The 19,317-nt window shown below is 41.7% G+C and overlaps 1 protein-coding gene across 7 annotated transcripts in view; it reads right to left on the reverse strand.

Moving 5' to 3' along the window:
• Window positions 1-576: 576 nt before the first annotated feature.
• The window catches only part of frmd3 (FERM domain containing 3), a 61,381-nt gene continuing 42,640 nt past the window's right edge, over window positions 577-19,317 (reverse strand). For all 7 annotated transcript variants that reach the window (XM_034234872.1, XM_034234869.1, XM_034234871.1 and 4 more), the window contains 2 exons: window positions 6,334-6,556; window positions 577-5,791 (listed from right to left, as the gene is read on the reverse strand). In XM_034234872.1, the coding sequence (XP_034090763.1) occupies window positions 5,311-5,791; window positions 6,334-6,556 (704 nt within the window). In that variant the 3' untranslated portion in view covers window positions 577-5,310. The remainder of the gene's footprint in view (window positions 5,792-6,333; window positions 6,557-19,317) is intronic.

Raw genomic sequence — 19,317 nt, forward strand, 5'->3', positions numbered from 1 at the left:
CTCTAGCTCTACTAAAAATCCCCTTTATCTTATGACTTGCAGCTGTATCCGATTAAGTGTGAAAAGAATTTCAAACAAAGATCCCTTAAATGAAACAGAAGCAAATCTGTGATTAAATGTAGCCGTTCATATGACTTGTTGGTGAATTTGCTATTACATTTCATAAACTTACATTTAATGGAGAAGTAAAACAGTAAGATATTCCAAAATGTTAAAGGTGGGGTAGGTCAGTTTGAGAAACCGGCTCGAGATACACTTTTTGTTATATTCCATGGAATGCTCTTAACATCCCGATAGCAATGAATATCTTAAGTGCTTTGACAAAAAATCCATAAAAAAATGTCATCTGAAGCCGTAGCCCTGTAAAAAGCACGACCAATCATCTGAGCCGGCCCGGCTAAAATAACTGGATGGCCTACCTGCCTGTCAGCCTTCCATCTGTGCACACACTTATCTCGTGCCCTCATTGGTCATGTGCGCGTTCGCGTGTGTTGGAGGAGGGGCTCTGTAAGGAAGTGGCACATTTTTTTATCAAGCTAACGGTCGTGTAAAATGATCCACACATTAGGCGCCTTATTTCAATATATATTCATTAGGGAGCTTTATTGTGGCAGTATTAACATATAAAACAATTCATGTTTTCTGTTATAACATACAAACATTCAAAATGTTCACTTCACAAAGTTCATAAGGCTTGGTTGTCCCAGAAGAGAGGGAGCCATTACTTAGGGTTTTTTTTCTTATTCTTCTCAAATTAAATCTCCCAGAGTTTCTTATTAAAAGAGACTTAATGACAACACAAAATTATAATAAATGATCTGATTGACCGTTAGAAACAAAAAATCATTTGACTAACGTCCAAAAACAACAAAGTGACCGTGCAAGAGAATCTGCTACTGTACATGCCCACACAACACTGAAATAACATAATAAACAACAGCTTATTTTTATCTTGTACCATGTGATGTCCAATAGTTTTGCATATAGTAGACCTGAGTTCAAATATTTAAAATCTTAAATAAATTCATCAAAAGCAGAATGTGTGTAATGGGTTCGAACAGCGTTGAATTCTGAGTGTAGTCTGTAAAGCCTTTAGTTTAATTTCCACTGATAATTAAAGGCAGGTTATTACATTTAAGGTTTGTAAATACTTGACTCATGTCAGGAACTCAGCACTTATACCTCAGATATGACATCAACTGGGGTGTGAACTTAGTGATGTTTTAATCACAGTTTTATGTAAGCACAGGCCACAGAAGTTGTACGCTTGGTCCGTCTATATGCTGTAAAACACAGAAACTCAAGTAGCTCAAAACAAGAGCTGAATCTCAAAGGAGTACAATTCCCCTTTAAACTCATTAAACTGAAAACATGAGCTACAAACTAATCAAATGCTACGGTGTCATGTGGCCAAAGATCTGTTTTTATCACAGAAAGAACTTTTGTTGTTTGCAATGAGTTTAGGTTGAAAGTGAACATCTTTACAAGTAATGATTTAAAATGAATTCAATTGATTCAGTTAATAGCATGCTCCGTTAGCAATGAGGTGCAGGTGTTAGCATTTAGCTTCTGACTAAAATGATTTACGCACACAGCAAAAGCACAATTAACAAACTAGTCAAATATTTTAGATCTGCTCTTTAAGAGATGGTAACAAATGTTTTCCAAGCAAACAGCATTTTTGTGCTGAGACACATTTTTTTGGGTTGATTAACTGAGAGGAAGCTAACAGAATAAGCAACCACATGTATTCAGTCTTGTCAATTCAATTGTTAAAATGAAGAAAAACCACACTGCATGACGTGTTTTGGTTTTTTAAATGAGGTCACAACATTTTTAAAATGACCTCCTTTCAGTAAAACAGAGAGAACATGCATTTGTCTACGATGGTCAAGACAGCCAAGCCTAAATCTAGATCGCTTTATATATGGACAAGACACGCAGAGGGAAGAAAGAGAGGATTATTTTTTGCCACAACTATAAACACAGTATTTACAGATGAAGGCATGCCGTTTACATTGAGAGGTCAGAGTGAGATACCCTGGGTTAGCTGTGTGATGATGAAGCACAGAAATAAAGGACCAAAGCCAGAACGCCATGTTTATACAGCTGTGTACATGAAGCCTATACAGAAGAACTTCTATTTAAAATCTACTGGGAATATCTCAAGCATTTTGGTGCATGTGCATAGCGGATGAGCAATAGTTAAATATGAAGACGGGATGATAGTTCACGATGCTATCCCACTTTGTTAGTTATCATGGGATGGTGGTATTATTTAGCAGTGCATTCAGATCAGCTTCACCCACTACAGTGAAACTCAGAGCCTGTGATGTTTAAATGCAAAATGTGGTCTTGATAGTGGTTTGGCCCTTTGCTTGGTTTCAGTAGTGATACTCCGTGAATATGCTATAATAGGAAAATAAATACTTTGTCCCAAGTTAGCTTGTTTCTGTTGTTACTGCATATTATCTATATGCATAAAGCTTGTTGATTCATAAGGTTCACACTGCTACACAACAATTATGATTTTATGATATACTTTATTAATCCCCGTGGGGAAACTGTTTCTCTGCATTTGACCCATCCTAGTGTTAGGAGCAGTGTGCTGCCATTTTGAACGGCGCCCGGGGAGCAGTGTGGGGAACGGTGCCTTGCTCAGGGACACCTCGGTAGCACTTGGTCTTGCCGGGACTTGAACTGGTGACAGCTGATCATATGAGGCAGAGATATTGTTTGGGTTCAAATGAGAGGCTTTTGATGGTGATGTGCACTGCAGAGGCCTCTGTAGCAGTTGAGATTGTGGAGATATTCTGAAAATAAAAGTATGAGTTCAGCTTTTTAAGAGCCTCAAACAGTGTCAGAGAGTTTTGAGAAAGAGATCAAGACTCATGTTGCTACTCCTGTTTTGATCAGCTTAAATGAATAGATAAAGCAGTACAGAGCTTCAGCTATGATGGTCAAACTGCAGGTACCGGCTCTCAACAGTAAATACTTTTTAGGTAATATGTTTGGATGCATATGACATGGAGTGTAGTGTTGCTACAATAACACAGACAATCTGCAGCTGTATTTATGTCTAGCTCCAGACTTGGTAAAAAGACATAGTGTTTATATATTCAAAATAGCATAATGCAAGAAGACATGTACTGTATGAATGCTAGGCATAAACTATGCTGTAATTAGATGTGTTTTTCCTTTCTTTTTTAGACATATAATGGTTATTTTGAACATAAACTGCTAATTCCCTTTCCTGAGAAATTTAATTCAAATTGAACTACATTTCAAACAGAACTTTTTTTTCCTTTTTTTTTGCATCTGTTTTCATTTGATCTGAAGTAACTCTCATCGCTGTAACTCTCTGTTTCTTCTCCATGCAGAGCCAGGACACTGTTACTGACAGGCACTGTCGGATTGAAACAAAACCACTAGTACAGCCTTTAGTTCCCAAAATTGAAGTTTCTACTTTTAGACATTTTAAAATAAAACCTTTGCAGTATCTTTGATGGCGCTGCTCCTTCACACAGAAACACCCTTGTGTGTGAACACATCTGTCGTCAAAACCAGAATCTTATTCTTCAAACATCTTGTTCAAACATTCTCCCCATCTAAAACTTGTTAGTGACTCACACCAAAATGATAGAAATGTATGTATTCTGTTTAAGGGTATAAACAGTTGCGGTCATTTAAATTATGCTCAGCATGATGTTCTCACAGATCTTCTTTAATAATGGCTACAAATCATCTCTAATTTGATTTAGTGATTAAAATACTTAAATTAAATACCTGCCACTGTAGTACTGCACAAGATTGACACCATCAGTTTTCCAATCATGTGTCACATATGAGCAGTATATTTGGAATACACAAACATTTTCCTCTGGGAATCTTAAGTGTACCATCATCACTTTGAATCTGAGACGATCACAGAGCTGTCCTAACAGTAGCCTCCCATGGACTGAACAAATGACCCCAAATCTCGATTCGACCCACCTTTACTCACACATAACTTTTCATCACAAGCCTACAGGTCACCTTGTCCTTCTTTAGCATTTTTTAAATACTTTTATGTTCAAACTGACTTAAAACACACTGAGAGATGCACTACTACTGACTTAACATGTAGTTCAGAAGACATTTAAAAGTTCAACAAAACACAAGTTTTATCATGATGATGAACAGAAGGTTTCTCTCCTCTGTTGCCCTCCCATTTCCAAAATGACATCACGTAATCTGAAACAGTTTTAATCTGTGATCTGTGTAAAAGATTTGTGCTATAGCCTCTGTAGGAAAACTCCAGGGAGCTACGGAGGCAACAAATGCTGACAGTGCTCTTAAAAAATATCTTAAATGTATCAACGCCCATCACCCCGATAAACTTTAATAAATGTGTTTGTTTTCTTACTCTTTTATAAAGTCTTAATTTCAAAATAAGCTCAAAGTAGATCCTCTGACTGAAAAATTCCTGAAAGGTCTGGATCACATAAAAATGTACAAAATGTTAAAAACAACTTATTTAAGATTGGTTTTATATTATCAATATTACTCTTTTGTTTTTAAATATATATATAAGGTACCTCTGACTGTGGCTTTTGTTGCGTTCAGTGACAAATCAATAATTTCTCTCCCCGTCCACTCCGTCATGACTGACAGGCTCGGTGACCAATCAGGTGTTCCATTCTGAGGGTGAGAACCAATCAGAATGATTTGTCATATTTACCAGAGTCATTGCATCAGCTAGTCAGCATCAGGAGTGAACAGACCTTTAAAAATAGTACCAACCATTTGTATCCTGCATGCTTCTCTGGATCTTTTTGTGAGTTTATCTGTCCATCACTTCCCTTATTTTTATTTTCATAAAAGTCTCCCTTTTGCACGTTTGTCTTTGAAAACTTGCTGCATTTCTTGTCCTTTATTTTCTGTTTATCACTGCCAAAAGTGTCTTAACAAGTGACTGGATCCCAAATGTTAGTTTTTTGTTTCTTTTTTGTTCAATAAACTTAATTATGCTGCGAAAGGGGTGAAACAAATCTACTTGTTTCTGTATTATTCAATTTGAAAACAATGTATTATAAAAGGCATGACAGCACATCTTTATCAGGCCTTTTTACAAGACAACCTACTGGAATTGTGTGAGCCCTCATCAAAGATCCATTGCACCTGCTCAAAAAATAGGTCTGAAACAAGTGAAATCATTTCATCCATTTGGCAGACTGGTTCAGTTGTTGTAACTGAATTTAAGATTAAATGACATGTTAAGACAGACATGTGGGCACATGTGTTTCCCCCGGCAGTGACTCCTCTAGCTCCTCAGTCTGACCACAGGTTCTCCATGGCCATGCTGATCCTGCACAGGATCCAGCGCCGGAGTGGGCAGTAGTACTCGTAGTGAAATTGCTCAAACTCCGGCGTCTGGCGGATCTCATGGAGGAACGACACGTCAATGTCAGACTCCAGCAGCAGCAGCAGAGTGGGCACAGTGACAAGCAGCACGCCCATGACAACGGCAACAAAGCGGGCTACGCTCAGCATGCAAGCATTGACTCTCTCATTGGACGACAGTAGGCGCAGGCTGCTGGTCAGGACCCCCCCCATCTGACTCCTAGTAGCCAGACGGGTGCGCTCATAGGCCCGGTCCCGCTCCCTGTCGGCCTCCAGCTGGGCCTGGATGTCGGGGTCTGCATGGAGCTCCCTCAGCATCCGGGCGGGGCTCTGCACCGGGGAGGAGAAGAGCAGGTCCACCCCTCCCTGACTGTCCTCCACTGGAGTGGGCAGCATGCTGGCACAAGGGCTGCATGGGGAGGGGAGATATTTGAAGAAAAAACAATGTTATTGTAAGTAGGATTGAACCAGGGCCAAACAAGAAGAATAGGGGAAGTTTAAAAAATTGTGATTTCGGAGCTGGCCTTTTTTTGTTGTTGCAATAACAAAGGTAGGTTTTAAATCGTAAGCGAGACAAGCACACATATACTGTACTGTACATGTTGCTACATACATGCCAGAATCAAAAAACATTGCGAAGCAAGTAAGGCCAAACATCCGGGATATATGAAGAGATGCCAACCACTTTTGTGCTTTGTTTCAAATTCAAACTTGAGGAATGCAATCTGTTCATAGCTGTGGTGTTTATATGTTGTACACAGCATGTACCTGAAATGCAACATATCTAGTGTGACTCACTGTTTATCTATTAAAAGGGGGTATTTGTATTAACTCTTCCATCTAACTATTTATTCCTGCTTCAGCCAAAAACGATGGTTATGGAGGCAGTTAAAAACAATGAGCTGAAAGAGAAGACTCATATTTCATTATAGCTACACAAATTCTATAGACCTGTAGGCAAGCTCAGAAATGGTCAGTGGTCCGCTGGCGTCATCGTCTTCCTCCACTTCATCTTCAGCTTTGGGCGTGTGAGGTCGGTGATTTGAGGTTTCCATGGAAACACGGGGAGGCTGCAGGTAATTTCTTCTCTCAGTACTTTGCTGCTCTGCGTCTGGTGGAGCAGGTGAGGGTTCGAGAGGAGACAACAGGACAGAGTCCTTCACAGCAACAACAGCTGAGGAGGGAAAAACAAACAGGTCTTACATTACATCCATCCATCTTCTCCCGCTTATTACATTTATACAAAAATCAGTTTGGAGGTAACTTGCGAATGTAGACTCCCAACAAGTTTTCCCATGAGAAAGCAACATGAAATTGCATTCATCACAATAGTCAGACTGAAGAACATTCATACAACTGCTAATGTTTTTATATACATATTTATTTATATATATATAAGTCTTATTTTATCTTTTATCCATCTATCCATCCATCTTCTCCCGCTTATCCGTGGTCGGGTCGCGGGGGTAGCAGTTCCAGTAGAGAGCCCCAAACTTTCTTTTCCCTGGCCACATCAACCAGCTCTGACTGTTGGATCCCAAGGCGCTCCCAGGCCTGCGAAGAGATATAATCCCTCCACCTGGTCCTAGGTCTACCCCTTGGTCTCTTCCCAGCTGGACGTGCCTGGAACACCTCCCTAGGGAGGCACCCAGGTGGCATCCTTACTAGGTGCCTGAACCACCTCAACTGGCTCCTTTCGACGCGAAGGAGGAGCGGCTCAACTCCGAGTCCCTCCCGGATGACTGAACTTCTCACCTTATCCCTAAGGGAGACACCAGCCACCCTGCGGAGAAAACCCATCTCGGCCGCTTGTATCCACGATCTCGTTCTTTCGGTCATGACCCATCCTTCATGACCATAGGTGAGGGTAGGAACGAAAATGGCCCGGTAGAAAGAGAGCTTTGCCTTCTGGCTCAGCTCTCTTTTCCAGTGAGTGCTGAAGGTCGTAGACCGATGAAGCCATTAGAACCACATCATCTGCAAAAAGCAGTGGTGCAATCCTTAGTCCACCGAACTGCAGACCCCCTCTCCCACGACTACGCCTCGAAATCCGATCCATGTATATTACAAACAGGATTGGTGACAAAGCGCAGCCCTGGCGGAGGCCAACCCTCACCGGAAATGGGTCCGACTTACTGCCGAGGACCCGGACAAGCTCTCGCTTTGGGAGTACAGAGATTGGATGGCCCTGAGTAGAGACCCCCTCACCCCATACTCCCGCAGCACCTCCAACAGTAACTCCCTGGGAACTCGGTCATACGCCTTCTCCAATTCTACAAAACATATGTAGACCGGATAAGCGTACTCCCAGGCCCCCTCTAGGATCCTTGCGAGAGTAAAAAGCTTATCCGTCGTTCCACGACCAGGACGGAATCCGCATTGTTCCTCCTCAATCTGAGGTTCGACAATCGGCCTGACCCTCCTTTCAAATACCTTAGACTAGAGTACACTTTCCCGGGTAGGCTGAGTAGTGTGATGCCTCTGTAATTGGCACACATCCTCTGATCCCCCTTTTTGAAAAGGGGAACCACCACCCCGGTCTGCCACTCCTTCGGTACTGTTTCCGACTTCCACGCAACGTTGATGAGACGTGTCAACCATGACAGTCCCTCAACATTCAGAGCCTTCAGCATTTCTGGGCGGATCTCATCCACCCCCGGGGCTTTGCCACTGTGGAGTTGTTTGACGACCTCAGTGACCTCCCCCCGGGAGATTGGTGTTGATCCCCCGTCATACTCCAGCTCTGCCTCTAACATAGAGGGCGGAGTTGTCGGGTTCAGGAGTTCCTCAAAGTGTTCCTTCCAACGCCCTAACACTCCATCAGTTGAGGTCAACAACATCCCATCCTTACTGTACAGCTTGGATGGTTCCCTGCTTCCCCCTCCTGAGGTGTCGGACAGTTTTCCAGAACAACTTTTGTGCCGCCCGAAAGTCCTTCTCCATGTCTTCTCCGAACTTCTCCCACACCCGCTGCTTTTTCTCGGCCACGGCTGAGGCTGCTGCCCTTCGGGCCTGTCGGTACCTTGCAACTGGCTCGGGAGTCCCCCGGGATAACAAATCCCTGAAGGCCTCCTTCTTCAGTCGGACGGCTTCCCTGACCACCGGTGTCCACCAGGAGGTTTGAGGGTTACCGCCCCTTGAGGCACCTAAGACCTTGAGACCACAGCTCCCCGCCGCGGCTTCGGTAATAGAGGCTTTGAACACTGACCACTCTGGTTCAATGTCCCCAACCTCCACAGGAATGCCCGAAAAGCTCCGCCGGAGGTGTGAGTTGAAGGCCTCCTGAACTTGGGCCTCCTCCAGACGTTCCCAGTTCACTCAAACTACACGTTTGGGCTTACCAGGTCTATCCAGAGGCTTCCCCCGCCACTCGACCCAACTCACCACCAGATGGTGATCAGTTGACATCTCCGCCCCTCTCTTTACCCGAGTGTCCAAAACATACGGCCTCAGGTCCGATGATACGATAACGAAATCGATTATGGACCTTCTGCCTAGGGTGCTCTGGTACCATGTACACTTATGAGCATCCTTATGTTCGAACATGGTGTTTGTTATGGCCAATCCATGACTAGCACAGAATCCAGTAACAAACCACCACTCCGGTTCAGATCAGGGGGGCCGTTTTGATCTTTTATATACATTTATATTTTATATACATTAATTATTGTTTCTAGCAAGAAAAGTTAATATTATAATTGTTATACGCTATTTGTAATACTTTTTCTACGTTGTCCCTATTCCATTTTCCATACTTTAAACTATTCCAATAATATAAAGCATAAACTACAACTGTTGTTGATAGTTTGCTTTCATGGAGAAAATATAAAACCGTCACATTTCTTATTTTTTTTCTAAACTAGATCCTACAAAGCTTGAGCTAAGGATCTTAATGTTATATATATTGGAGCTGTTGACAGCATCTCTACCTTAATCACTTTTTCCAAGTATGAGTAGTTTTTGGCACATCATGTTCATGAATGTGTCACAAACACAAAGCAGTTATTTTGTATGCAACTGGGACAAGGAGCCACTTTCAGAAGTACATTTTTAAGCTGCAGTTGTACACAGTAGCCACAGGATGGCAGTCCTGTATTTTTTATGATAGAGAACCCACATATATCAACCTTAATACTGACATGTTAAATGCAAAATCTATTAACAATCAACCTTGATGAAATCCCGAAAATGTGAGAGGAAATAATATTGTAGGTTCACAGCAACTTGGTTATTTATATAACTGTTCTCATCTGCTTGGCTCCGAGAGAGTGCCGCAGCTTTAAGTCATCACATTTGGCCTACAGGTGCTGGCAGAGGACATTCGCTGTGAGTTAAGGCTGCACGATTTGGGGAAATAATCTAATTGCGATTTTTTTCTGACAGATATCGCGATTTGATTTGCGATATTTGTTTTAAGCGACCCAACTGAAGTTTATTGTAAAATGCGGCCATATCTCCGGCTAGGAAGGTCATATCAACGTGCTCCCGCCTCTAGCACCCCCGCAGCCCGAGCTACGAGTGAAATAACTACACTTACATGAAACTTCCGTTGGGTTGCTTTAAAGTCAAGCTTCAGTTTAAGATTCACCCTGTAATAGATGTAGAACATGTGATGGAGCATTACTAACCTGACTCAGATGGTTTGTTTCACCAAACCATCTAGGAAATCTCCATTGGAAGCCATTTGGAAAGGGCAGGCACTTTAAAAAATACTTGACAGGTGATTGGATCAATCTGTCTATCACCTTCTATCATGGCCTACTTCTGATTGGTTAACATTGGCTGGTACATGTGGAGCACAGCACTTCTGATTGGTGTGGATGACTGTCACACAAGAAGAACAAAACGTGTAAAAATAATCGCATCATTTAAAATCGCGATTTAGATTTAAAATCGATTAATCGTTCAGCCCTACTGTGAGTGTGAGTAGTTCAGTTCAGGCTGTGAATTGACTCCATTATACTGTTTTATCTGTTTTGTGTTCAAACACACACACACACACACACACACACACACACACACACACACACACACACACACACACACACTGTTAGTGGCTTAATATCGAAACATCTCAGACTCATGTCACGTTTGTTTGAGCGTCAAGGCCAAACGGACTAATCAGTTACCATGCCAACTAATTCAACTATGAGTTAAGAGAAATTAAAGAAAGACAGAGATGGAGTGAGCGAAAAACTAGATGAGCGAAGGGTGACAGCTACCATGGAAACAGAGTCAACAAAAAATGCAACAAGTGCAGACCTGAAATAAGAGGAGCAACTCAACACAGAAGTGAGGAAGCTGGCAGTAGTAATTGAACATTGCTTGTTTCTGTTCAAATATATTGTCATTTTAATTATTAAAAAGCAATAACTAAAACAGAAGCAGAATACAATGATAAGAATTAATTAGATACACAACAACTTTTTGCCAATCAACTCAAACAAAAAGCTGAAACCTCAAAACACAGATGAAAATAATCCTGATCCCTCCATCATCTGCTGCCTGTGCGTGAGGTGTGTGCTGAGAGCCGATCACATGACACTGCGTGAGTGGAAGGCTGCCAAACAATCAAATGTTCAAACCTACGGGCAATTTGGAGTTGTTTACCTAACATGCATGTCTTAGAACGGTGACTGTGTGCGGAAACAAGGGCAGCCCTTTCAGGTGGGCAGGTTAGAATAATTAGGGGCTTTAAGTTGCCTGTGGTGTGAATGTGAGTGTGTGTCTGTGTCAGCCCTGTGATTGACCCGTACAGGGAGCACCCCGCCTCTGAAGCACCCAGCGACCCTCATGAAGAAGCGTTTAAAGCTTGATGGAATAAAAAACAGAGAGAGAACAAAGAGGAAACTGTTAAGGTTCACCTCCAGGGGTAAGAAAACCTTGTTCAACATCCCATTGCCCTTTGGACCTACTATGATAACACAAAATACAGAATTGTAACTAACTTTCTGTACAGTTTATGTGTCTCACTTCCTATGTCTCGCCAAGGGCTTTTCTTTTTTAAACAATCTTATATTGTTTATTTCATATTTATGTTTGTTGTGGCCTTAAACTAATACCACACTAGACTAGTGTTCATTTCGTTGACTAAAACTATGACGAAATATGTTCGTCAACGACCTTTTTTTCCATGACGAAAACGAAACGATGACGAGACGGCAGTAAACAATAACTGTAACGAAATCATCATGCAATATCGTTGATGAAAAGTGACGAGACGAAAATGTAGTTTACTAAATTAAAACTATGCCAAAATCTCTCTTTACTTTCGTTGACGAAAAATGAGGAGACGAAATATTATCAAAGATAACGTTACATCTCTGATATTAGGCTTGTTTGAGACAAGCGAGACCTGCGCAGACCTGCGCAATTTCGATCAACGTCTTGCTCGTGCGTTGCATGATGGTTAGTCATTTTTGTCCGACTTGCTCTGGAGGCTCGCCTACATGAGACGTTGAAATCTCGCGGGACAAAGACGCCCGCAGCCTTGAGAGCGAGGCGGCGCAGTTCCTCTCCACGGGCTGCGGAAGCGAAATGCTTGATGGGAAACGACTCGCTGGTATCTCGAGCTGAGCGCTCATTGGTGGTTTTTACCACGTGCTGTTGATGAAACTCTCCAATTGGCTCGGCAAAAGTTTGTTGTTGTTTTGTGTCAGTTTTACGTCGCCACATCCATTCCCATTTTTCATCATTGTTCCACAATATTTATCATCATTAAATTAATATCCATATATTTTATACTATACTTGCACTGCTTACCGTTTTCATACTTTATATATCTTAGCATATTCATACACACTGTTCATACTGCTCTCAGGCTGCTGTGTATATCTAGTGTATTCATACCCCTCACTGTTTATTCATAATTCAATTCATTCTATATTTTATTCTGTAGATTGTGTACATTACTTTTCACTTTACTGCTTGTTGCACCTGGTTAGAAGCTAAACTGCATTTCGTTGTCTCAGTACCTGTAATATGTGCAATAACAATACAGTTGAATCCAATCTTGAGCAGGAACAAATGTATTTACTTAGTACATATCTGACATTAACGATTAAACACATGTGTGCATTCTTTATAAATGCAAACCGAGTCAAGCCGACTCCGGAGGTGGCGGTATGCACCTTAAAGTTGTTTGCAATCCGCCAAAAAACCGAGAGAAGAAGAAGAAGAAGACGAAGCCGAAGCCGACTCCGAGCTGTCCGACTTCAGGCGAGCTTTTTGAGACCTCCCCCGGCTGCGATCGGCTATTCTCGTCTACTTTCGAGGCGAGCCGCAACGCGTCTCAAACAAGCCTAGTCAGTTTTTCTCCCAGCAGTTCCATTTCCGGTGCTGCGGCAGGGCAGCAGCTGTGTGTGTCTGTGGTGCGCTCGGCGGTAGATTTGAATTACACCGGGCAGCGGCACAATATGAACTGTCAGGAAGACTCGGGTCTAACTCATGGTCTAACTAACCTTATTTAACAGAAAATAAAATGGCAACAACAGGGCTTGGGAGCAGTGGTGGCACTCGCGTTAACCGAATACCACCCCGTCAGCGCGAGTGATTGATAAATTGTGCACTCGACGGGTAATAATGGATTATGACGGAAATGTTACAATCCTGTCCATCAAAATGACTGACAACGAAAAAGTCTAAAGCCACCACTGCTTGGGAGAAAGAAACGATGTGATATTTGGGCCCATTTTTACGGTGGCCGGCAGGTGCATTTTCGCTACAATGAGGCGGAGAAAAAAAGCGAATGCATTGTTTTATCAGAAGGGAAGCAATGTGGCCATAACACAGCTGGTAAAAACACCACAAACCTGACCAGATACTCTCTGCAAAGCTGCTTTCTTAATCATTCAACCTGTGTTTTTCATCAAATAAGGACAAGATATAATCTTATTTATTTATATATACTAAAATGACAAATTATTGGTTTTGGCATGACTAGTTTGACTGAAATGTTCTATATAATCTGATGACTAAAAAAGACTCAACAGTTTTTATTGACAAAAAGTAGACTAAAATAATTAGTTTTCTTTGACTAAAATAAGACTAAAATGCTCAGACTTTTAGTCGACTAAAACTTGACTAAATAAAAACAGGATGAAGGTGACTAAATATGACTAAAAATACAAATAAAATGTAACACAGGACTAAGACTAAAACTAAATAAAAAAATAGCTGACGAAATTAACACTACACTAGACATGTAAAAAACATCTAGGGGTTTCTGCTAGCTCAGAAATGTTACAATTCATTCATAATTAATTAAAAACAGCAGCACAGAGAGAGTCCTGAAGAATGTAGGTTTCATACACAGCAGATATTTCAACAAAATGTTAGAACAATGTATTTTAAAGAGGGCGTTCATTTAGAAAACCATGGTAAGATGAAGTTCCCAAACTGCCGTGCTTCTAGTTGTTTTCCCGTGCTCTTAAAACACGTTATTGAATTTAGTTAAAAAATAATTTATTTTGACGCTCAGAAGATTATTTACGTTTTTATATACATCCCTATGTAAACCTGAGCTCACAAGAATAAACAGTGTTGTTCGAAGGAACACACAACAACAAAGTAACTCTGCTGCTGCTGTTTCACATTTCTAATAGTCTGCTTTCTGTCCTGTTAGCTCATATACAGGCCTCTCCTCAGAAGAGGTGATTCACACCACAAGGCGCTAGATTCCTGTGTGGCCAGCGTACACACAGAACAGAAGTGTTGACAGACCTATTCATCTCGGTCATGCAACCTCATCATCCACACCCAAACACCTTCAAATATATTTATCTGTGCAATTGTGCATGGGTGCAAGAATAGCGGCATCATTTACTCTGTGTTGTTTGTTTGCTCAGCTCTTCTCTTTGTCAGTTTGATTCCTCAACTCATGCAACTGAAGCAACACACAAGACCACTGATACTCAGGAGAGCCTAAATATTTGATTTAACGCTGACGCCTCTGAATAACCTCTTGTGTCCTCTGTGTACAGTTTCAGGTGAAACAGGATCCACTGTAAAGCATCACTGCTAAACCATGATGAAGATTCAGTTTCGGGTCAAGGACACTTCAGCAGGATGGAGATACGCCTTCACAATGAGGCCAGTACGTGAAGGGGCACCCTGTTGTCCTTATCTTGATGTCAACATATTCCTTAAAAATAGTCTAGTTACCAATCTTCTTTACATCAAATGATCACTATTAAATAAAAACTGCATCAAAAAAGTCAGTATTCAGTCATCAAAACACTCAGAAAGCTTGAACCTCGGCAAAGGTTAATTAACTGGACAATAAGGCTTATATCCAGTAACATTTTAATGGGTTTGTTGGCCCCCGTTGGACCTGTCCACCTTGTTTCATGATAATCAGGCCAGTAGTTTTTCCGTAATGCTACTGACAGAAAGCCATAACGAAACGCTAACATTCTTGATAAGGCTTCAATCTTAAATGTGCCATTCCGTTTACCTTTGTGAAACTACCCAAAATGTCTAGTTGTTTTTTACAGAAATAACTAACATTAAAGTTGATTATACAGTCTTTTAGAAGCTCTCTCTGTGTTGTGTCCCATTCAAACCTTTCATTCACAAATCTACCATGCAAATATTCCAAACTCCCTCAACCCTTAGGTCTGTTGTTTGATGATATGTGGTTACTACACACACACACACACACACACACACACACACACACACACACACACACACACACACACACACACACACACACACACACACACACACACACACACACACACACACACACACACACACACACACACACACAGGCACTTGACAGTCTAAGGTCTATGTTTGACAGATTATAATCGTAATGAACCAAGCGGTTGCCACAACAAACCTAGCATCCCCTCTACTGGGCTGAACCGGCTCATACAATTACTACAAGTTTTAAAATAGCAGTGTAATCTAGTTTTCACATAATGTATTGAATTAAAATAAATGTCAATGATATTGGTACTTCACTGAATGCCAGTGAACTTTACTAACCCACGAGAGAAAAGACACTCTATAATAATCTTGAACGTATCTTGATGAACTTCTGACACATATTTCTGCCTTTGCTTCCCAATCTTACTCTGTTCCAGTGTATTTCTCGGAATTCCAGTACTTATCCCGGCGATGCGTCCCCCATGTCCCACCAGCCGTACGTATACATCCCGGGCCGTGTGATTGGCTATACGCAGATGCAGGCTCCTTCGTGTTGTAATCTTCACCTGGCACCTCAAGGCCTCAGACACTACTATCGATGAATCTCGTTCGTCCACAGACTCCCCGGGGTGGTAAACTTCAAGAGGTCCGGCCTGTCCCACCTCCACCTCCATCCCCTCACCCTCACCCTCCAGCCTCTCTGGGGTCATGTCCAGCCCAAGTCCTGCTGCCCTGCCCTGGCTCCCGCAGCTCAGGGGGTCGCCTATGTTGGGGCACTCGCTAACTCCCAACGCCACACTGCTCTGCATGAGGCCGCCTCCAACATCACTGATGTTTCTGTGCTCAAGAACCTCCATCGTTCAGTCTGACGACCAACCTCTAACCCAGCTGTCTGCGGTGAGACCCCCACACCCTGAGTGAGCGGGCTGCCAGCTGAGATCTGAGGCTGGGACGCCTACACATACACACTGAGAGAGATGGTGAGAGACATACACCAGACACATTCTCTCTCTCTGATACACAGACATGGCGGGCCCTCCTGTGAATGTCAGCGATGTTAACAAAGAGTGGAGGGGCATTAGAGGAGGATCAGGCCCAAAGCTGCTGTTTCTATATATAACCAGGTGGTCCTGCTGCAGAGGGGCAGCTAATCTAACTCTGATTACAAAGGCCTGACCCAGGGTGGGATTGGGATCACTTTATGTTCCTCACAGCAAGTCTTTCTTTATCTCTGTCTTTTCCACGTCAGACTAATTTTCTTTTTCACTTCACTGTAAATCTATGATAAAAACCTTCAATCACAAAAATAGATCTCTGCAAGCTTATTTTGTTACAGGCATCTAACTCTGAAGGTTAGTATTAACACACATCTTAATGGACAGTAGTTTGCTTGATATAAAAATAAGACTTGTTGCATCTCTCCCAGGGTCTCATTTGATGTTTTGAGTGATAGGGGGAGTGAGGATGGACCCACAATTGTGAGATTCGAATAATAAGTCTAATCAATGAGTAATATCCGTAGCCAAAACATGACATAACCAGCATGTATGTGTGTGTGTGTGTGTGTATGTTTGTGTGTATAGATTTCGGTAGATAAGAAGGGGACAGGCTGTACAAACAGAACAAGGTCAGCACTGTCCTTGGGTCAGCTTCCTATTTCCCCTCTAATGGTTAAGATTAGTGCTCTGAATTTAGACGGTGATCCTGGACCATCTCGAGGACACTTTATCCCAAAGACCTTGCAGCAGCCTTCTTTAAACAGTCAACGTCCCACTGTCTAAAAGTAGAGACATGCTCAATACAAACTGGTTTGAACAACCTGTCATCTATAGCCAGAAGAGTTCTGATATCTGTTATAAACAGCAACACCTGAAGGCAGTGTGAAAACCCTGCTGTCAGAGAAGATACGATTATTATTCAAATGGGGAGGCTTTACTTGAGTTCATGGTGTTGCACTTGGTGGTACAACTAAATGTGACAGGAGCATCTGTGTGAAAAATGTAAAAACGAGTGATGGAGAGATAAATGTAAACCCTGCTTATTTTTCTCATCTCCATATTAGAGCCCATTGCTGCTCCCTCCAGAAGGGGATTTCTGTAACTTTCTGGAACAACAATCAGACAAACAAACCCACTTCATGCAGCAATGGGCCAATTGATCAAAGATGACAAAGTAAAAGGATTGTAACGACATAATGTTAAAGCTTCGTTATTCTTACACATACAGTATACTTCTGTTCCTTTCGGTGTGAACATCTGGTCTCAACACCATGGACATGTTAATATGCCATATTTTAAGAGCACTGAGTAGCTCTCTTTGTCAAAGGGATACTATACTCCAAAATGATCAGTTGTATTTCAATCACTTACCCTGGGTTATATTGAATACTTGAAAGAACACTTTGCATGCCTCCACAGTGAAATGGTGCCTGCTTAACAACGGCAACACTACACAAAACATCTGTTTACAAACAGTCACACAACTTGTGCAGTCAAAGATAAATCTCATTTGGGAAGTAGTGAGGGAATACTGGAAAAACGAGACCTAGATAATACTACAAGAGATACTTCATACTTTAATTCTTTGTTCACCACAAAGGCATGGGAAAATAACAACAGTGCAAAAAATGTCAAGTTCAAATTGGCAATAAGGGGTGAGTAATTGACGAGGAAATGGCCTGTTTAGGCGTCCCGGTAGCAGACTCGTATAGGGAACCCATATATGAAAGCATTACTTCTTGATTCAGGTGTTCAACAGTAACCAAAGCAACCAAAGCATAGACATCTAGCTTTGGATATTCTGCGTCACTCGAGGGGCTTTGACTGTTGGGGAAAAAATGAAGTCAATCAATCAAAATCTGATGAGGCTCAAACAGAACATTTGAAATTTAAGATCCCAGGAAAACGATTTTTTTTTAGAAGCATAAAACAGTAGCAGGAACTGCGGCAGGAAACAAAGCATTGTCAAATTGAATCTTGTGTGTCTCATTACTCCGCCTCTGTCCTGCATGAGGCTCTTGATTTGATGACTGCCTCCTACCCCTCCCAACCCAACCCACTGCCGGGATGCTTACTGCTGCAGCTCTATGACCCTCAGCCAAGAAGAATTGATTTTCCTCTAAATGGGAGAAGAGAAGATGAGAGAAGAGGAGCGCTGGAGAAAGTGAGACGACGGCAGTAAATCCTGTCAGATGAGGTGCGATTGAGTTTGAAGAGATTGATGGCACAGGAGCATGATGGTTACATGTGAAGGCCTAAAGGGCCGGGCTGGGGTCGATGTGTGAAAAATGGAGGGCGTAAGGAGGAAGGGAGGAAAAAGGGTGGGTTGTTAAAGATGGAGTGAAGGAGTTTACAGGAGAGGACACTGAAAAAACTGAAACATTGACTTTAAATAAGTATATTTTGTCAACAGTTTTCACTATAGCCTATTAGGCTAGTTGAAAGCAATAATATTAAGTTTAAATAAAAAAATATTTTCAACTTAATATTATTGCTTTCAACAAACCTAATACAGTGGTGTGAAATGTGTTGACATAATACATTTAATTAAAGTCAACGTTTCAGTTTTTTCAGTAGAGGGGAACACTAAATGTGGAGTCCTGTGTGCAGGGGATGGATGGATTAAGACACAACACAGCAGCAATAACTCAGTAGTGTGGCAAGGCTTTTTGCAACACACAGTTTAAAGTTTTGATTGGATTTACGCACAATAATGTCTGTAAACTGTGTTTGGCTGCCAACATAGATGATAGAAACTGGACTGGGTTGTTGAAACGTGTCTACAGTGACAAGGCACTGACAAGCAACAGAGAGTTTTTTTAGAGGCACTTTTTTGCCTTTGTTTATGAGGAGAATCTTCAGTACTGCCACCTCCTCTGCATGTGTCGGGGTAAACTTTGATACCCTCCTATAAAGATAATGGTACATTTTAGTGAGGGCTCTGTGACAAACCTCCCCCTGCCTGCTGTTTGTGCTTAGAAACACGTTCACATAACATTCATGTTCAACAAGATTTCCTCACCCTGAAAATGATGGCATTTCTCTAATGCGGGTGTTACATAAATATTGAGCAATTGAGAGTAATCACGACTGTCGACAGTTTGTAAGGGTGACACGACAGTTTTTTATCTGGTAGTATAATTATTATGGGCTTATATCTGTCTCATAAATATTTTTGTGAACATAAAAATAATTTGTGTGTAAATATGTGATTTGTAAATGTAAAACATGATCCACAAATGCATTTTAAAAATTTGCAAACTCACAAATACATTTGCAAATG

The sequence above is a fragment of the Gymnodraco acuticeps genome, unplaced genomic scaffold, assembly GCF_902827175.1.
Source record: "Gymnodraco acuticeps unplaced genomic scaffold, fGymAcu1.1, whole genome shotgun sequence".
NCBI lineage: Eukaryota > Metazoa > Chordata > Actinopteri > Perciformes > Bathydraconidae > Gymnodraco > Gymnodraco acuticeps.